Source organism: Eucyclogobius newberryi, unplaced genomic scaffold (genome assembly GCF_026437365.1).
Source record: "Eucyclogobius newberryi isolate DKJ021-1_F unplaced genomic scaffold, fEucNew1.0.hap1 SCAF_20, whole genome shotgun sequence".
Taxonomy (NCBI): Eukaryota; Metazoa; Chordata; class Actinopteri; order Gobiiformes; family Gobiidae; genus Eucyclogobius; species Eucyclogobius newberryi.
In genome coordinates, this window is record NW_027315835.1 from 8,238,315 (window position 1) to 8,253,292 (window position 14,978).

Here is a 14,978-nt window from a genome sequence, read left to right on the forward strand (position 1 = left end):
ACATTAAACTTTATGTAATTAAACATATAAGATAAGATAATCCTTTATTGTCCACACATGGGGAAATTTCATTGTTGCAACTATGGCAAAATATGGCAGAACTATATGAGAACTAGAGAAAAACATGCATTCTAGTTGTGTACGTTTATCCTGGCATAAACCTGGCAAAAATGTGTCTGAAATCTTTTGGGAGTTTATGAATCGTCTCTTTGTCGTAATAATTCAGTTTATTATCCACATCGTGTGAATTGTGTGTGGCGTGTTTGAAAAGTGCTTAAAACTTTTCGTTCTTCTCGTTCTTCAGGTGAGGAGGACGACCGGGACCAGTCAAAACTGGAAGAGAAGCTGTGGGACCCCGAGTGTCCCCTCACCAACAAACAGATCGACCAATTCCTGGTGGTGGCACGGTCTGTATCAGAGCAGCTTCTTACTGTGTGTCTTTCCTTTGTTTACACCTGGAATTCTGAAATATTTGAAGTATTAGTGGTTTTCCAAAAGATATTTGCTGTGTACTCTAGTTTAAAGGGCACTGCTTAACTTTTCATGGAAGTTCTGCTCGTTTCCATGGATATTATACTGCTTTAGAATGTTCCACAGCATACCTTTGTCTGTACTTTTACCTTAAAGGTGTTTTTATTGCTTAGAAATAGAAAATGGCTTGAAAAAACATGCATTCTCACTGGGGCCTCATTTATAAAGCGTAAAGTGCTTGTTCTGGTATCGATACTCGCTCAAATGAGTATCTAGGTTCGATATTAGGTTTGGTATCACCTTTTTAAAACGAAATGTGCCTAAAAACGATTATTTTAAATTGACAGGTGTTTTTATTGCTTAGTAAATGGCTTGAAAAACACTCATTCTCACTGGTGCCTCATTTATATAGTTCTTCATTTATAAAGTTATTCATTTATATAGTTCTTCATTTATAAAATTCTTCATTTATAAAGAGCACAAAGCGAGTCACAAAACGTGCACCGCTCTTTTATTTCAGAGGTGCCATTTATGATAAAACAAACTGAACGCGCTCCATTGTAGAAAATGTAATAGTCACAATTATTTTGGGCGTAACTATAATCGCGATTGTTCAAACGATTATTCACTTTCAAACGCCCGCGGAGGCTTCTGGATCAACACGTATATTTGTAGTATTTCCACTTTCTGCTAATCCGCACGTCTAAATAATCCTTTGACTCGTCGTTAGTTTGTCCCGCTTTTAGTTCGCCGTTTCCGTTACTTGCATCTTTGTGAAACGTGATAAACTCATTCCTGCGATTAATCGGACAAGTGAGCGATGCCGTATTTTCCGGTGTATAAGTCGCACCAGCCAAAAAATGCATAATCAAGAAGAAAAAACATACAAGTTGTACTGGAGTATGAAATGCAGTTGCAAGAGTGAAAATAACAAAAAAATATCACAAGTCGCTTCGGAGTACAAGTTTAAGTATAAATATAAGCACCCCGGCCAAAACTATGAAAAAAGGTGCGACTTACAGTCCGGAAAATACGGTAAATGTGGAGCTGAGTTTAAAATGAGCGAGTTCTGGTTTTCACTTATATTAAACATTTTAACGTGTATTCAGAGTTGAGTTTATTTATTTTTAATCATATTGCTAAAGAAAACATAGATTTTGTTTAAGCCTAATACGGTTAGATCAAATATTATAGGCACAATAACCCCAAAATGGAGGAAATCTTCATTGAGGAATTGTTTTTATTTTTTTAAATGTATTTCATTATTAGGCCCGAGCGCCACAAGCTGGCGAGAGGCCTATTAATCTCGTAAGGCCGTGCGAATCACGGCTGCGAAAGTGCGCACGTAGTGCGCACGAAATCGAGCGCAAAGCGCTCGCCCACTTCCAAACACTCACTAACGCACTCCTTCACTCATGCACGCCCCGTGCATACTAATTAGTAGTAGGAAAATGGAACATTACCGTTGTAAACGGGCGAAGGCCGTGCAAAAGTGCGCACTAAACGAGCATTTTACATTGTCGTCATCCCCATATAAAGCACTCATTTGCGCTAAGTAGCTCACGAATACGTTCCCCATCTCTTGCATGTTCCGTGCATATAAGCATGTAATGCAAAAATTGAACATTATTACTGTATAGAGGGCCAAAAACACAAAGTGGGCGGAGCCCACTCAAAATTAACGAAAGTACCCGTCAGTGACCAGGGACCCACACCATGAGGTAGGAAAGCGCGAGCGCTTTCCGAAAATGTATAGTTTATGATATTTGAAAAATGGGAAACATTGTTTTCGCATCGGAATATTATTCTTTCTTCTTTCTTCTCGGGACCAACCCCCCTATTTTTCACCCAGTGAACATTGACGAAAAGTCACAAAAATTTGCACACCTCTAAAAATCGTGCCTCTCTACATTCTGGCTATTTCCCTTTTCTAAAATTAAAAAAAATTGGCGCGTCAGCGCCCCCAAATGTACCAAAAATGCATTGAGAGATGGGAAATGACCCAAAAAAAAATCTGATCGTAGAATCATGAAATTTGGCGCAGAGGTAGATGGTGACAAGAGAAGTAAAAAATATTATTACGGCAACGCCGTCCGCCCAACCAAATGTCGGCCATATTGCTTCAAAAATGGCTAAACATGACTTCGGAGTTTTTCCAAACGTCGTACTTTTACGAACTCCTCCCAGGGCGTTGGCCCTAAAAAGCTGAAATTTGGTGAAAATGCTACTGAGGAGTGGGACATCAAAAGTTATCCAAATTACATTGATACCTGTCACGGTCTCTGTGCGGCGAAGCCGCAAACTGTAGCAAGAATTTCAGAAATCTCCCAAATTTAACATTTCTGCCGTTTGCGCAGATAAAGTCCGAATTGTGTCAAATTAGAATCAGTTGTTAAACTCTTTGCCCTAAACCTACTTGAAGTGAAATAAATTAATTTGGAGCCACAGCGCCCCCTACAGATTTTATATGGAGGTTAAATATTTAGTTTTGCAAAATTAAATGAAATTTGACACACAACTCAATTTTGGCATCTTTATCAAAAAAGTCAATGAGACCCATGTCATAATTTTTATGGCTTTGCCGTAACGATGACCGAAACCTTCCATGTTATTCCAATGGGGAAATCGCCAGAACATGTTTACACTTTAGACTTTCACAAACTCCTCTTAGGGCGTCAGCCCTATTAACCTGAAATTTGGTGAGACTCATCTTCAGGTGTGGACCATCAAAAGTTATCCACATTTTTATTCAAAGAGTCACGGTGTCTGTGCGGCAAAGCCGCACATTTTGCCAAGAATTCAAAATAAAATAGCTTTTTGATGGTGAAACAAAGGGGAGAAGATGTGACAGCGTCACAGATTCAGCAGTAGGCGTAATAAAAGGACAATTGGGGCGCGTTAGCGCCCCCTCTTGCGGCGTGGCGGCGGCGGCGTGGCGTGGCGAGGGCCGATCATTGCCGCTTGCGGCTATATTTATTATTATTGTCAATCGAACAAGTACAATTGTTGTAACATTTAAATTGGACATTGACAAATCCTGGTGGAGCAAAGACCTGGTCATGCCTCATTTTTAACTCTCAGTATGCAAATTTTCCCCTGCCACTTTCTGAGAAGCTACCGGTAATTATTATTTTTTTTACTTCATATTCAAAGTAATTTGCTCTGCCCCTTTGACACACTCCACTTTCTTAAGTAAACGCGCGCCGCACATTTGGTTACCTTGATTTTCTTGGCTTTAAAGCGATGAAAATATACAACAGACAACGTTTTTGGCTCTTAATAATACAGCCAGGCAAACTGCGGACATTTGTGAATATGTTTGCATTACTTTACATATATTATTGACTCTTGTGCGTTCGGAGAGGTTCACTCAAAAACCACACGATGTCTGTGGATAAATGCAAGCTACAAAAGCAATCGGAAGAATCAAAATCGCCGGCTATGAATATGTTTTATTGGATTTTGAAATGAATTTGGAGACTGAGATCCACTAAAATAATTTACCGTCTTCATAGTTGGATAATGGTAATAGTTTTCTGGGCTGTGCAGACTCTTGCGAACAGACGGTGGCATTATCAAATCAAAATGTCAGGGATTCACTCCAATAATACACTTTATTTATCCGCGTAGACGCCTTCGGTCACCTTATTATTATAACCTTTTGTTTGGTTGAAGATTAATTTGAAAAGTCACGTACATTGTAAAAAACCAAGTACTGCAATAATAGTTGGTTTACTGCTCTATTTGAGAGGCGCACACACTTAAGAATGCCTTTTTTAGTTTAAATTCACCTTGAATAAACGCAGTTGCACGGTACATTTTTAATAAATAAATTAAGCAATCCTCGATACCACAGCGATAACTAAAAATGCCCTTGGTTGGGTCAAAGTTTTAGACAATAAACAAACCGCTCAAGCTCCTTCTAAAACTGCTCACTGTTCAATTGTGTTGCGTTTAAAGTGCTCGTTTTGGTATCGATACTCGCTCAAATGAGTATCGATTTTCATTATTCGTTTCGGTATCGCCTTTTAATTGACATTTCTACACTGGAATACTTGAAACACTCTTAAGTGCCTCAAACGATTATTTTAATAGTCAGAATTATTTCGTTTAATCATTACAGCGCTGCCTGTAACCGTTACTATTTATATCGGTCATCCAATCATCGAAAAGTCTCGGAAACCACAAACTAATTGATACTTAAAGCGGTGCAAAAGGCGCAGTACTCATTTGAACGATTATCCACGCTAAAAACGGGTCACCAGGCTTTTAGATAGGATTTGAAAACACCACGTGGGTCGACTAGGCGAAAAAACGAGTCGCTTCGGCACTCTCCGGACCACGGCTCGGCAGCCAATCAGAGCCGAGCACACAAATTTCGTCGACCAATCAGCGCGCAGCATGCAATTTTCACGCGTAAACTGTAATGGCGGACTACTGTCAAACGCTTCCCGGCCCAATTTAATGACAATAATCCCTTTTTTTTCTCTAAGATTTATTAATAAAATGCCCGTCCACATTTTAAAATACCCCGTCCAAAACACGGGAAGACGGGGGTCTCTATCTAAAAGCCTGCGTAATCGAGTTTTAGAACGATTTTAAGCTTTATCAGAACTAGAGCTTTAATTATATCCATCACAATAGAGTGCAGTTCATTCCTCAGCATCGAAACGTTTCTGTCCAGTTTTCCCCCGTCTAGACATTTCGAGCGTAATCCTGACGCCGGCTTAAACGTCGCCGTCTACAACCCATTCGCCCCGTTCGGTTTAGCGCTCCACAAACGTGTCCTGAAGCGGTTCTTGCATCTGTAGTCGTAGTAGTTGAATGATGAAATTAAAGGTGTGTGTTTGGGTCTTTCAGGGCGGTGGGCACGTTCGCTCGGGCTCTGGACTGCAGCAGCTCGGTCAGACAGCCCAGTTTACACATGAGCGCCGCCGCGGCCTCCAGAGACATCACGCTGGTAAGACGCACCGCTTTTCACTCACTAACGAGCTCTTTGTTTTGATTTTAGCCCGGATTTTAGCATTGATTTTTTTTTTCGTCGCATTCTTTTGAGAGTTCATAATTATCTGTTGTTTTTGTTTAAAGTAAGAAAAGTATCTGTGTTTGAGCATCAGTGTTGCCAAGTCTGCTTCTTTATAGCGACTTTGGGCTTCATGTTTTTGTAAAGTCATAGTTGAAGGTTGTGCTTGCTCCTTTTACATCATAAAAGAGTGTATTTTTTTTAGCATTTTTCACTTCTGTTTTACTATAACAGACCCAGCAATGACTAAAATACCATCAATTAATGTGTTAAATCCTCAAAGAATGTTAAATGTGCCATTCAAATATGCACATCACATTCCGCAGCACAGCGTTTAAATAGTTGCTCATTTTATTCATTTATTTTTGGTGGGGTTTGGGTCACTTGTTACTCATCCCTGATCCCCATGGCACCCAAAAAAACTCTACTTTTTAGAAATTAAAACAAATAAATATGGGCTTTTACGTTGATTTCACATGAACATTTATTCTTCCAAACCACATACTTTAAACAAAGAGCTGGCTGTAGAGTAAAAAGTCTCCATTTAATTTACATTTTTAAACTTTTGATTGGAATTTGGTTACTCGCCCTAATTGGAAAATTGACATATTGGTACAAATGGAACAATTAAGTTAAACGCTTCCTTTTTTTTCTTACAAACTACAGTATTTATTTCCTCTCGTGTGTCTTGTTTTAGTCTTTTCATCAAAATACTGTATTTTCGGGACTATAAGTTGCACCGGACTATTAGGATATAAGTCGCACCCGAGTATAAGTCGCACCCGAGTATAAGTCGCACCCGAGTATAAGTCGCACCCGAGTATAAGTCGCACCCGAGTATAAGTCGCACCCGAGTATAAGTCGCACCCGAGTATAAGTCGCACCCGAGTATAAGTCGCACCCGAGTATAAGTCGCACCCGAGTATAAGTCGCACCAGCAAAAAATGCATAATAGAGAAGAAAAAAACATACGTTGCACCAACTGGAGTATGAAATGCAGTTGCAAGTGTGAAAATAACAAATCATATCATAAGTCGAGTGTAATCATAACTATTGGTACAACCGGCCAAAACTATGAAAAAAATTGTGACTTCTAGTCCGAAAAATACAGCAACGCAATACAACACAAAATACAAAAGCCAAGCTCAACCCAAAAGCCATTATTTCACCATCTGTGCTGAACATTTCCAAATTTCCCCTGCGCAGTTCCACGCGATGGACACGCTCCACCGCCACAACTACGACCTCTCGAGCGCGCTGAGCGTGCTGGTGCCGGCGGGGGGACCCGTCCTCTGTCGAGACGAGATGGAGGAGTGGAGCGCCTCCGAGGCCGCCATGTTCGAGGAGGCGCTGGAGAAGTACGGCAAAGACTTCAACGACATCCGACAAGACTTTGTGAGTGCTCCTTCTGTTTTTAAAGACCGGAGCAGACGGCGTTGTGCTCAAAGGAAGCGCCTGGACAGATGCTAATGTAAGACTGTTGTCAAGGCCGCTTCTTCATAGCAACTGGGCTTATTATAGTGGGAAGTTGCTTATGTTTTGAGCTTGATCCTGACCATCACCTTTCTGTCAGTAAATCAACATTTAATACACATTTTAAAGGCATTAATAATGTAAAATATGCACATCTTAATAGAACTCTTTCAGCTGCGGCTAGTTGCTAAGTTTTGTTAGCTTTTTTGTGGGGCTGAGGTCTGTTTTGGGCTTTGTTTTATAAGATTTGGTTGCTTGTTACTCTCTGAAAATCGGACAGGTTCCTCTGACTTAAGGGCAGCGTAGGGACTTTCTTCTTCATAGTTCTTGGTTCTGCCGTGTGTGTGTGAGAATACTTCGCTTGTATCCAGGCTACAAACGCTAGACTATTTTGTCAGTTTGGCCCGTTCCCGTGCCTTTTCCGTTCTGCCGCCGAGCCGTCCATGTCCGATCGTCCCGGGGGTCTCGAGCCGTCACCGCCGCTCGTTTGAAATGTAGGTCAGGACACGACAGCAGCCAGACAGTTCATCTTGAGGTTAAAGGGGCCACATTTAGCTATAGTTCCTGTTTAATCTATAAATGATTCAATCCAATAAACGCATGGATGAAAGAAACAACACTTTGCGGATTGTTTTGAGGTAGAATCGACACCTATAGAAGGTTTAAAGCTCACAAAAGTCTTAATATGAGAACTTTAACGTGTTACGGGTTGGTCATACAATATAAAATGAATGAGTATTTGTTGTTTTAAAGGGTTTATGGAAGTGACAGAAGTACGTAGGGTTGTTTTATTCTTGCCTTATTCACTTTTAAATCGACAGTGACAAGTTGATGCAAGCCTATTTGAGTAATTCTGAATGAGAATCCGCGTTCACTTACCCCCTATCCCCGCCCACATCTCTACATTTCAAATGATTCACAAAATGTAAGCTCTGGGTCATAAACGTAGCATTAAAATCTGTTGCGTATGCATGAACACAAAAATACAACACAAACGCTACTTACAGCTTTTTAAAAAATCAATATTGCAGTTTAAAATTAACAAAATGTGACATGAAGATCTAATGATGTGGTAGTTTATTACTAAATACCATAAAAAAAGCATAATAAATCTTCCAAATATTAAAGCAGTAAATTGAAATGATAAGAAGTGATGCATCTTTATACATCACGCTTGGTTTGTGCTTACAATGACAAAGGTAGACAATAAATCTTGTGTTCAAAGGCGACTTTTGATCGATTCTAGTTTTGTTGTTCTGTTTTGACGCAGAAGTCAAAGCTGTCGACTGGTGGCTCCCGAAAAGTCTGTCAGAACCTGAACAAAAGAGTCGAACAAAGCGCAATGTTTTATGCGTTTTGACGTGCGAGAACGAGACACAAAGCATCTGCAGGGAAACGTGTCGGAGCCTTTGTCCCGCTCGGATAATCTCAAAAATGTCTTCGTCTCGCGTAGAACTTTGGGTAAAATAAACATTGACTGAAAACTATTGACAGTTGTCGGGGCGGAAGACGGATATTTGACGGCAATACGACTTTTCTGTGCTGTTTTTCCATCAAAATAACCTCGCGATCATTAAACTCGACGTGCTTTCTCACTTTAAAACACCCTCGCGTTACATTCTTGCTATGAGTGGGCTCTCCTCCGCACAGATCTGACCCGTAACGTGCCCTGGTGGTGTCACATGCTCGTCGGGACTTTGGTGACGCTTTGACTCGTTTCAAGAAAAAATCTCTCGAGCAGAAAATAAGCTGCCATTTTGGAAATAAACGGAAAAATAAATGGATTTAATGATGCGCAATGTAGCTTTCCCGTCGGATGCCACGCCCCTTCTCGTCTCCATGGAGATGATAACTCTTACATTGATTGCCGTGCATTGGAACGATCTAGTTTATTTATCTCCATGGAGACGGACATTGAGCCGTCAGGCGAAGTGACCGGATCTGTGGAGAGGCGGCCCTGCATGTAACAGAGTAAATGCCAGATATATTTGATATTGCGGGACATTTTGGGCGAAGCTGGAACATCTCCGTGGAGACGAGCCGGCGGCAGATTCACAGTTCAGTCGACGTGAATCAGAAGTAATTGCAGCTTGTGTGGTCATTTTATTTCCGCACAAATATCCACTTTGAACTCTCTTGAGATCCGTCTTCCCTGAGCCGACAATCGTAACCTTTTCAAATCCCCAGTGAAGCTCCATTTTCAGAGCCGACGCCCCGGCTTTGGGTCTTCAGAGGCTGGTGAAGTCGTTCAGACCATAAACGCTCGCAGCAGGAGCCCGTAAATATTTATTATTAATGATTGGATTTACCGCGGTGCAGGAATAGATGGACGACGGGAGTTTATTACGTAACTGAATAAACTATAAATGTGTTTAAAGTTATGAAGTCAGGTTCTCAAAGTTTAATTGAACCTGGTTTAGTTTGTTTAGTTGTAATGTTGTCCTGGTTTAGACCTTGTTTAGTTTTAGTTATAATGTTGTCCTGGTTTAGGCCTGGTTTAGTTTTAGTTATAAGGTTGTCCTGGTTTGGTTCTGTCTGTTTAGTCTTGATTTGAAATCCTGGCCTAAAGTTTGACCATTAGTTTTGTTGATATATTAGACCTAGTTTAGTCCTCGTTTAATCCAGATTTTACCTTTTTTGGTGCAATTAGTTACAAATATGTCTTTTTTTGTCTTCTGAGTTTATAACTTAGACCTGGTTTAGTTCTGGCGTTTACCTGATTTAAATATGTATATTTTTTGGTACAGAGGAGCAGGAGGAGGGATTTTCAATATGTTTATTCGAGGGAAAGACCAAAGAGGAGATTTATGTTTTTAAAAGAGGACCTGAAGTTAATGTCAGTGAAGCAGTAATTTATATTTGAAGTCTTTGTCTGTTTATGGTACTTTTCATTTGCATCATTTTCCCCATATTTGAACCCTGCGTCCGATACAACAGTGCATCCAATTGATAGATTGTAACATGCAAACGGCCACCAGGGGGTGCTCTAGCAGGAAGCACAAGCGTTTGACAGACTGTAGAAGAAGTCAGTGGAAGTATCATGTTTTCTATATTTTAAGCTTCAAAATGCACCTGCGCTTTATTGACAGGTGCGGCCCGTATTTGTACAAGTTGTATTTTCTTTGTGTCGTGAGCGTGTCGTTCTGTTTAGCCTGAAAAGTACAGTATTTACAATCGGTGACTCACGTCTATGTCATCGTCAGACGACAGACTTCACTCTCGTCTCGACTCATTATCTTTGACGGCTGTAATTTCAACCTGTCAGTTTCGACTGTTTCCATAGCAACACGTGCCAGGTCTGTCAACAGACTTTTGAAATGGCCACTGAGTCACGCCACATTTTGATGGGATTTTAAAGAGTAAAATCACTATTTTGGTAATTATTTCAGAATTGGCGTAATCTACGGTAAATTAAATACTAATTATTATTACTATGTGAAAATGACTTGAGGTTTATTGTGGAGATGGTGAAGCAAAGAGTGCACTTTTGTACTTCAATACTTGGAATAATCTCAAAACAAAACGACGGCTGCAATTATTCAAGTTATGCAAAGATCCCTTGCAAGCAATTTTATTTTTGATCTTGCTTATTTGTGTCTGCTTTTCTTTTCTTTTCTTTTTATATTTGGTTCATTTGCATCTCTATTATTGACCAATATCTGTTCAAACTTTTAACTTTTGTGTCGCTCTGTGTCCGTGAAGCACATGGTCCAGTCGGGGCCAGGGCTCCTCGCACATTTACACAGGACTTTCATTCCCACAATGGTAAAAATGTGAAATATGAATCTGACGCCTTCTCTCTGTCTCTTCTGTTTTGTGTTTTTGTCCATATTTGGTGGTGCGCAGCTGCCCTGGAAGTCCCTGACCAGTATCATAGAGTACTACTACATGTGGAAGACCACCGACAGATACGTACAACAGGTGAGGCGCCCAACGGACACGCAACTGTTCAACTCAACACATTTTAAAGCAGAACTGAGTCACATTTTCACCTTATTGAACGTCTTTGTTAAGTCCCTGTGATGGTTAAATATGTATTTTTGGGGTGTTTGACGTGTTCCTCGTCGCCCCCTGCTGTCTCTGGGCAGAAAACCAGCCGAAGACGACTCTCCTGAGAAACCCTGGTATATATATATATATATATATATATATATATATATATATATATATATATATATATATATATATATATATATATATATATATATATATATATATATATATATATATATATATATATATATATATATATATATATATATATATAGCTATAGCTATATATATATATAGCTATATATATATATAGCTATATATATATATAGCTATATATATATATAGCTATCTATATATATAGCTATCTATATATATAGCTATATATAGCTATATATATATATAGCTATATATATATATAGCTATATATAGCTATATATATAGCTATATATATATATAGCTATATATATATATAGCTATATATATATATAGCTATATATATATATAGCTATATAGCTATATATATAGATATATATAGATATAGCTAGATATATATAGCTATATATATATATATAGCTATATATATATAGCTATATATATATAGCTATATATCTATATATATATATATATAGCTATATATCTATATATATATATATAGCTATATATATATAGATATATATATATAGATAGCTATATATATATATATATATAGCTATATATATATATATATATATATAGCTATATATATAGATATATATATATATATATATATATAGCTATATATATATAGCTATATATATATATATATATAGCTATATATATATAGCTATATATATATATATAGCTATATATATATAGCTATATATATAGCTATATATATATATATAGCTAGCTATATATATATATATATAGCTATATATATAGCTATATATATATATAGCTATATATATATATATATAGCTATATATATATATATAGCTATATATATATATATATATATATATATATATAGCTATATATATATATATAGCTATATATATATATATATAGCTATATATATATATATATATAGCTATATATATATATATATATATATATATATATATATAGCTATATATATATATATATATAGCTATATATATATATATATATATATATATATATAGCTATATATATAGCTATATATATATATATAGCTATATATATATATATATATATAGCTATATATAGCTATATATATATATATAGCTATATATATATAGCTATATATATATATATATATATATATATATATAGCTATATATATAGCTATATATATATATATAGCTATATATAGCTATATATATATATATAGCTATATATAGCTATATATATATATATATATATAGCTATATATATATATATATATATATATAGCTATATATATATATATAGCTATATATATAGCTATATATATATAGCTATATATATATATAGCTATATATATATAGCTATATATATATATAGCTATATATATATAGCTATATATATATATAGCTATATAGCTATATAGCTATATAGCTATATATATATATAGCTATATATAGCTATATATAGCTATATAGCTATATATATATAGCTATATATATATATATATATATATATATATATATATAGCTATATATATATATATAGCTATATATATATAGCTATATATATATATATAGCTATATATATATATATAGCTATATATATAGCTATATATATATATAGCTATATATATAGCTATATATATATATAGCTATATATATATATATATATATATATATATATATATATATATATATATATATATATATATATATATATATATATATATATAGGTGGATGGTAACAGGTTAAGTTACATTTAGACTTGTTCTTTGAATGAAATGCTGTGTAGTTTTAGTCCCGATTTAAGAATACACAGGAATATGCACATTTAAAACCTCATTTTAATGTCGTCTTGAAAATAAAAGTTGTTTAACATTCAATCCATTTGTTTTTGTCAAAAAAAATCAATACCCCGATACTAATTTATACTTAAACTAGTATTTAAATAGACTTATTCAAACCAATTTTATTTTATTTTTAAGATTCAAATTGGAACATAAATTGACCTTGATTTAAGAAACTATTATTTAGTGTTGGAAATTTACATACTATTTTCCACTTGTTCTGTTTTTTTATTTTTATAATGTATTCAAAAAATGAAAATGACATACGATTGTCTAAAGTTTTTTTGTTTGTTTTTTTTTGTTGTTGTTTCTGAATCATTATTGACCCTTTTTAGTATAACGTTTGACCTTTTATCTTGACATTAATGCATTTAGTCTCCGGTTCGATTCTCGCTCAGTGTATTCTGCTGCTGTGTCCTTGAGCTACATACATGTGACCATTTACTGTTTTACTAATGCAGTTTTTATATTCATTTGGTTTTCTGTCGCCCTCAATCATGTTCCAACACAGTTTATTGTCCAAACGGGTGAAAGAAAAGTACAACTTGTTCACAAAATTTCTAAAACTATTACGACAGAACGCTTCTCTATACTAAATCAGTTTAGTAGATTTGTGATGTTTTTAAACGCTCTTGAAATGGAGAAAGTGCTTGTGTCCTTTCTCGTGCCTTCATCTGTCATTCTGAAATATCGTTTTTTAATTAACTGTTTGTTTGTTGCAGAAAAGACTGAAGGCGGCGGAGGCAGAAAGCAAACTCAAGCAGGTCTATATTCCCACATAGTAAGTACCTTTCTTTCGTACAAGGTGAAAAATACTGCCTGTATGTGCACATATATTTTCCTTCAAATATTGTATATACTGTATTATCAAAGTACAAAGTGACATCATCTGAATATGTGTTAGTTTCATTGATAGTTTCATCATAAAACCTACAGAAAGTACGACTAAATGGAGAATTGACCAACTCGTTCCTCAAATATATAAGTCTATTGTTTGTAATGACACTTTATTTTTAGTTCACGATTTAATAAAAGTTTTCATTTATACACAATATGAAGTACAATGACAGATCGGTGTCGCACAGTTGATTGATGATTGTGTAACGCGTGCAGTTTCTTCTCCTGTGTCACAGTAACAAACCAAACCCAAACCAGATCTCTATGACCAACGGGAAAATGGCGACGGTGAACGGCGCGGGCCCCGGGGCCTTCCACACGGCGGGCGGCGGCGGTGGCGGAAGAGCCTGCGAGAGCTGCTACTGTAAGTGCACACTCGTCACATCAGGCACGAGTCGGAGAATAGAAGGGTGTATTTATCATCATGAGCAGAGGTGGGACTATGAGAGGCTCCAGTGAGACTAATGCTACGCCGAGGACGGATGATGGTGTAAATGTGGCTCCTGTGAAGCAGTGGTTCACTTAGACGTGCAAGAGAAGGATTAATGAGCTAAATAATCTTATAATATTACTCCAATAAAAGTACAAAGTAGTGGTCCATGAACTTACTCCATCAAAAGAGCAGTGCTTGAAATTAAACATGCATTTCTTCAACAAAACAAATCTGTGCTGCCATATTTGTATTTCTACATCAACATGGTGCATTATGGGTAATTCTGCTGCAAACACGTATCCATCCTTGACATTGTACGACTGCAACCAACGATTATTTGAGAAGTCGACTTTTTATCGATTCTTTTTTGTATTTCTACTGCACAAACATTTATAGTAGAAGTGTCAATTACAAAAATCACAAAGGGACATTTGACCTTCCCCAACATTGGACCTTCCCAACATTGGACCTTCCCAACATTGGACCTTCCCAAACATTGGACCTTCCCAAACATTGGACCTTCCCCAACATTGGACCTTCCCAACATTGGACCTTCCCAACATTGGACCTTTCCCCAACATTGGACCTTTCCCCAACATTGGACCTTTCCCCAACATTGGACCTTTCCCCAACATTGGACCCTTCCCCAACATTGGACCTTCCTAAACGGTTTAAAACAAATTTTGAGCTTTATCAATAAGAGTTTTCAATGTTC

The 14,978-nt window shown here is 36.6% G+C and overlaps 1 protein-coding gene across 2 annotated transcripts in view; it reads left to right on the forward strand.

Moving 5' to 3' along the window:
- Nucleotides 1-14,978, forward strand: part of mta3 (metastasis associated 1 family, member 3) — a 50,452-nt gene that overhangs the window by 19,601 nt on the left and 15,873 nt on the right. For both annotated transcript variants that reach the window (XM_072455803.1, XM_072455804.1), the window contains exons 7-12: nt 305-407; nt 5,332-5,431; nt 6,701-6,889; nt 10,814-10,888; nt 13,656-13,714; nt 14,067-14,194. In XM_072455803.1, coding sequence (XP_072311904.1) covers nt 305-407; nt 5,332-5,431; nt 6,701-6,889; nt 10,814-10,888; nt 13,656-13,714; nt 14,067-14,194 — 654 coding nt within the window. The remainder of the gene's footprint in view (nt 1-304; nt 408-5,331; nt 5,432-6,700; nt 6,890-10,813; nt 10,889-13,655; nt 13,715-14,066; nt 14,195-14,978) is intronic.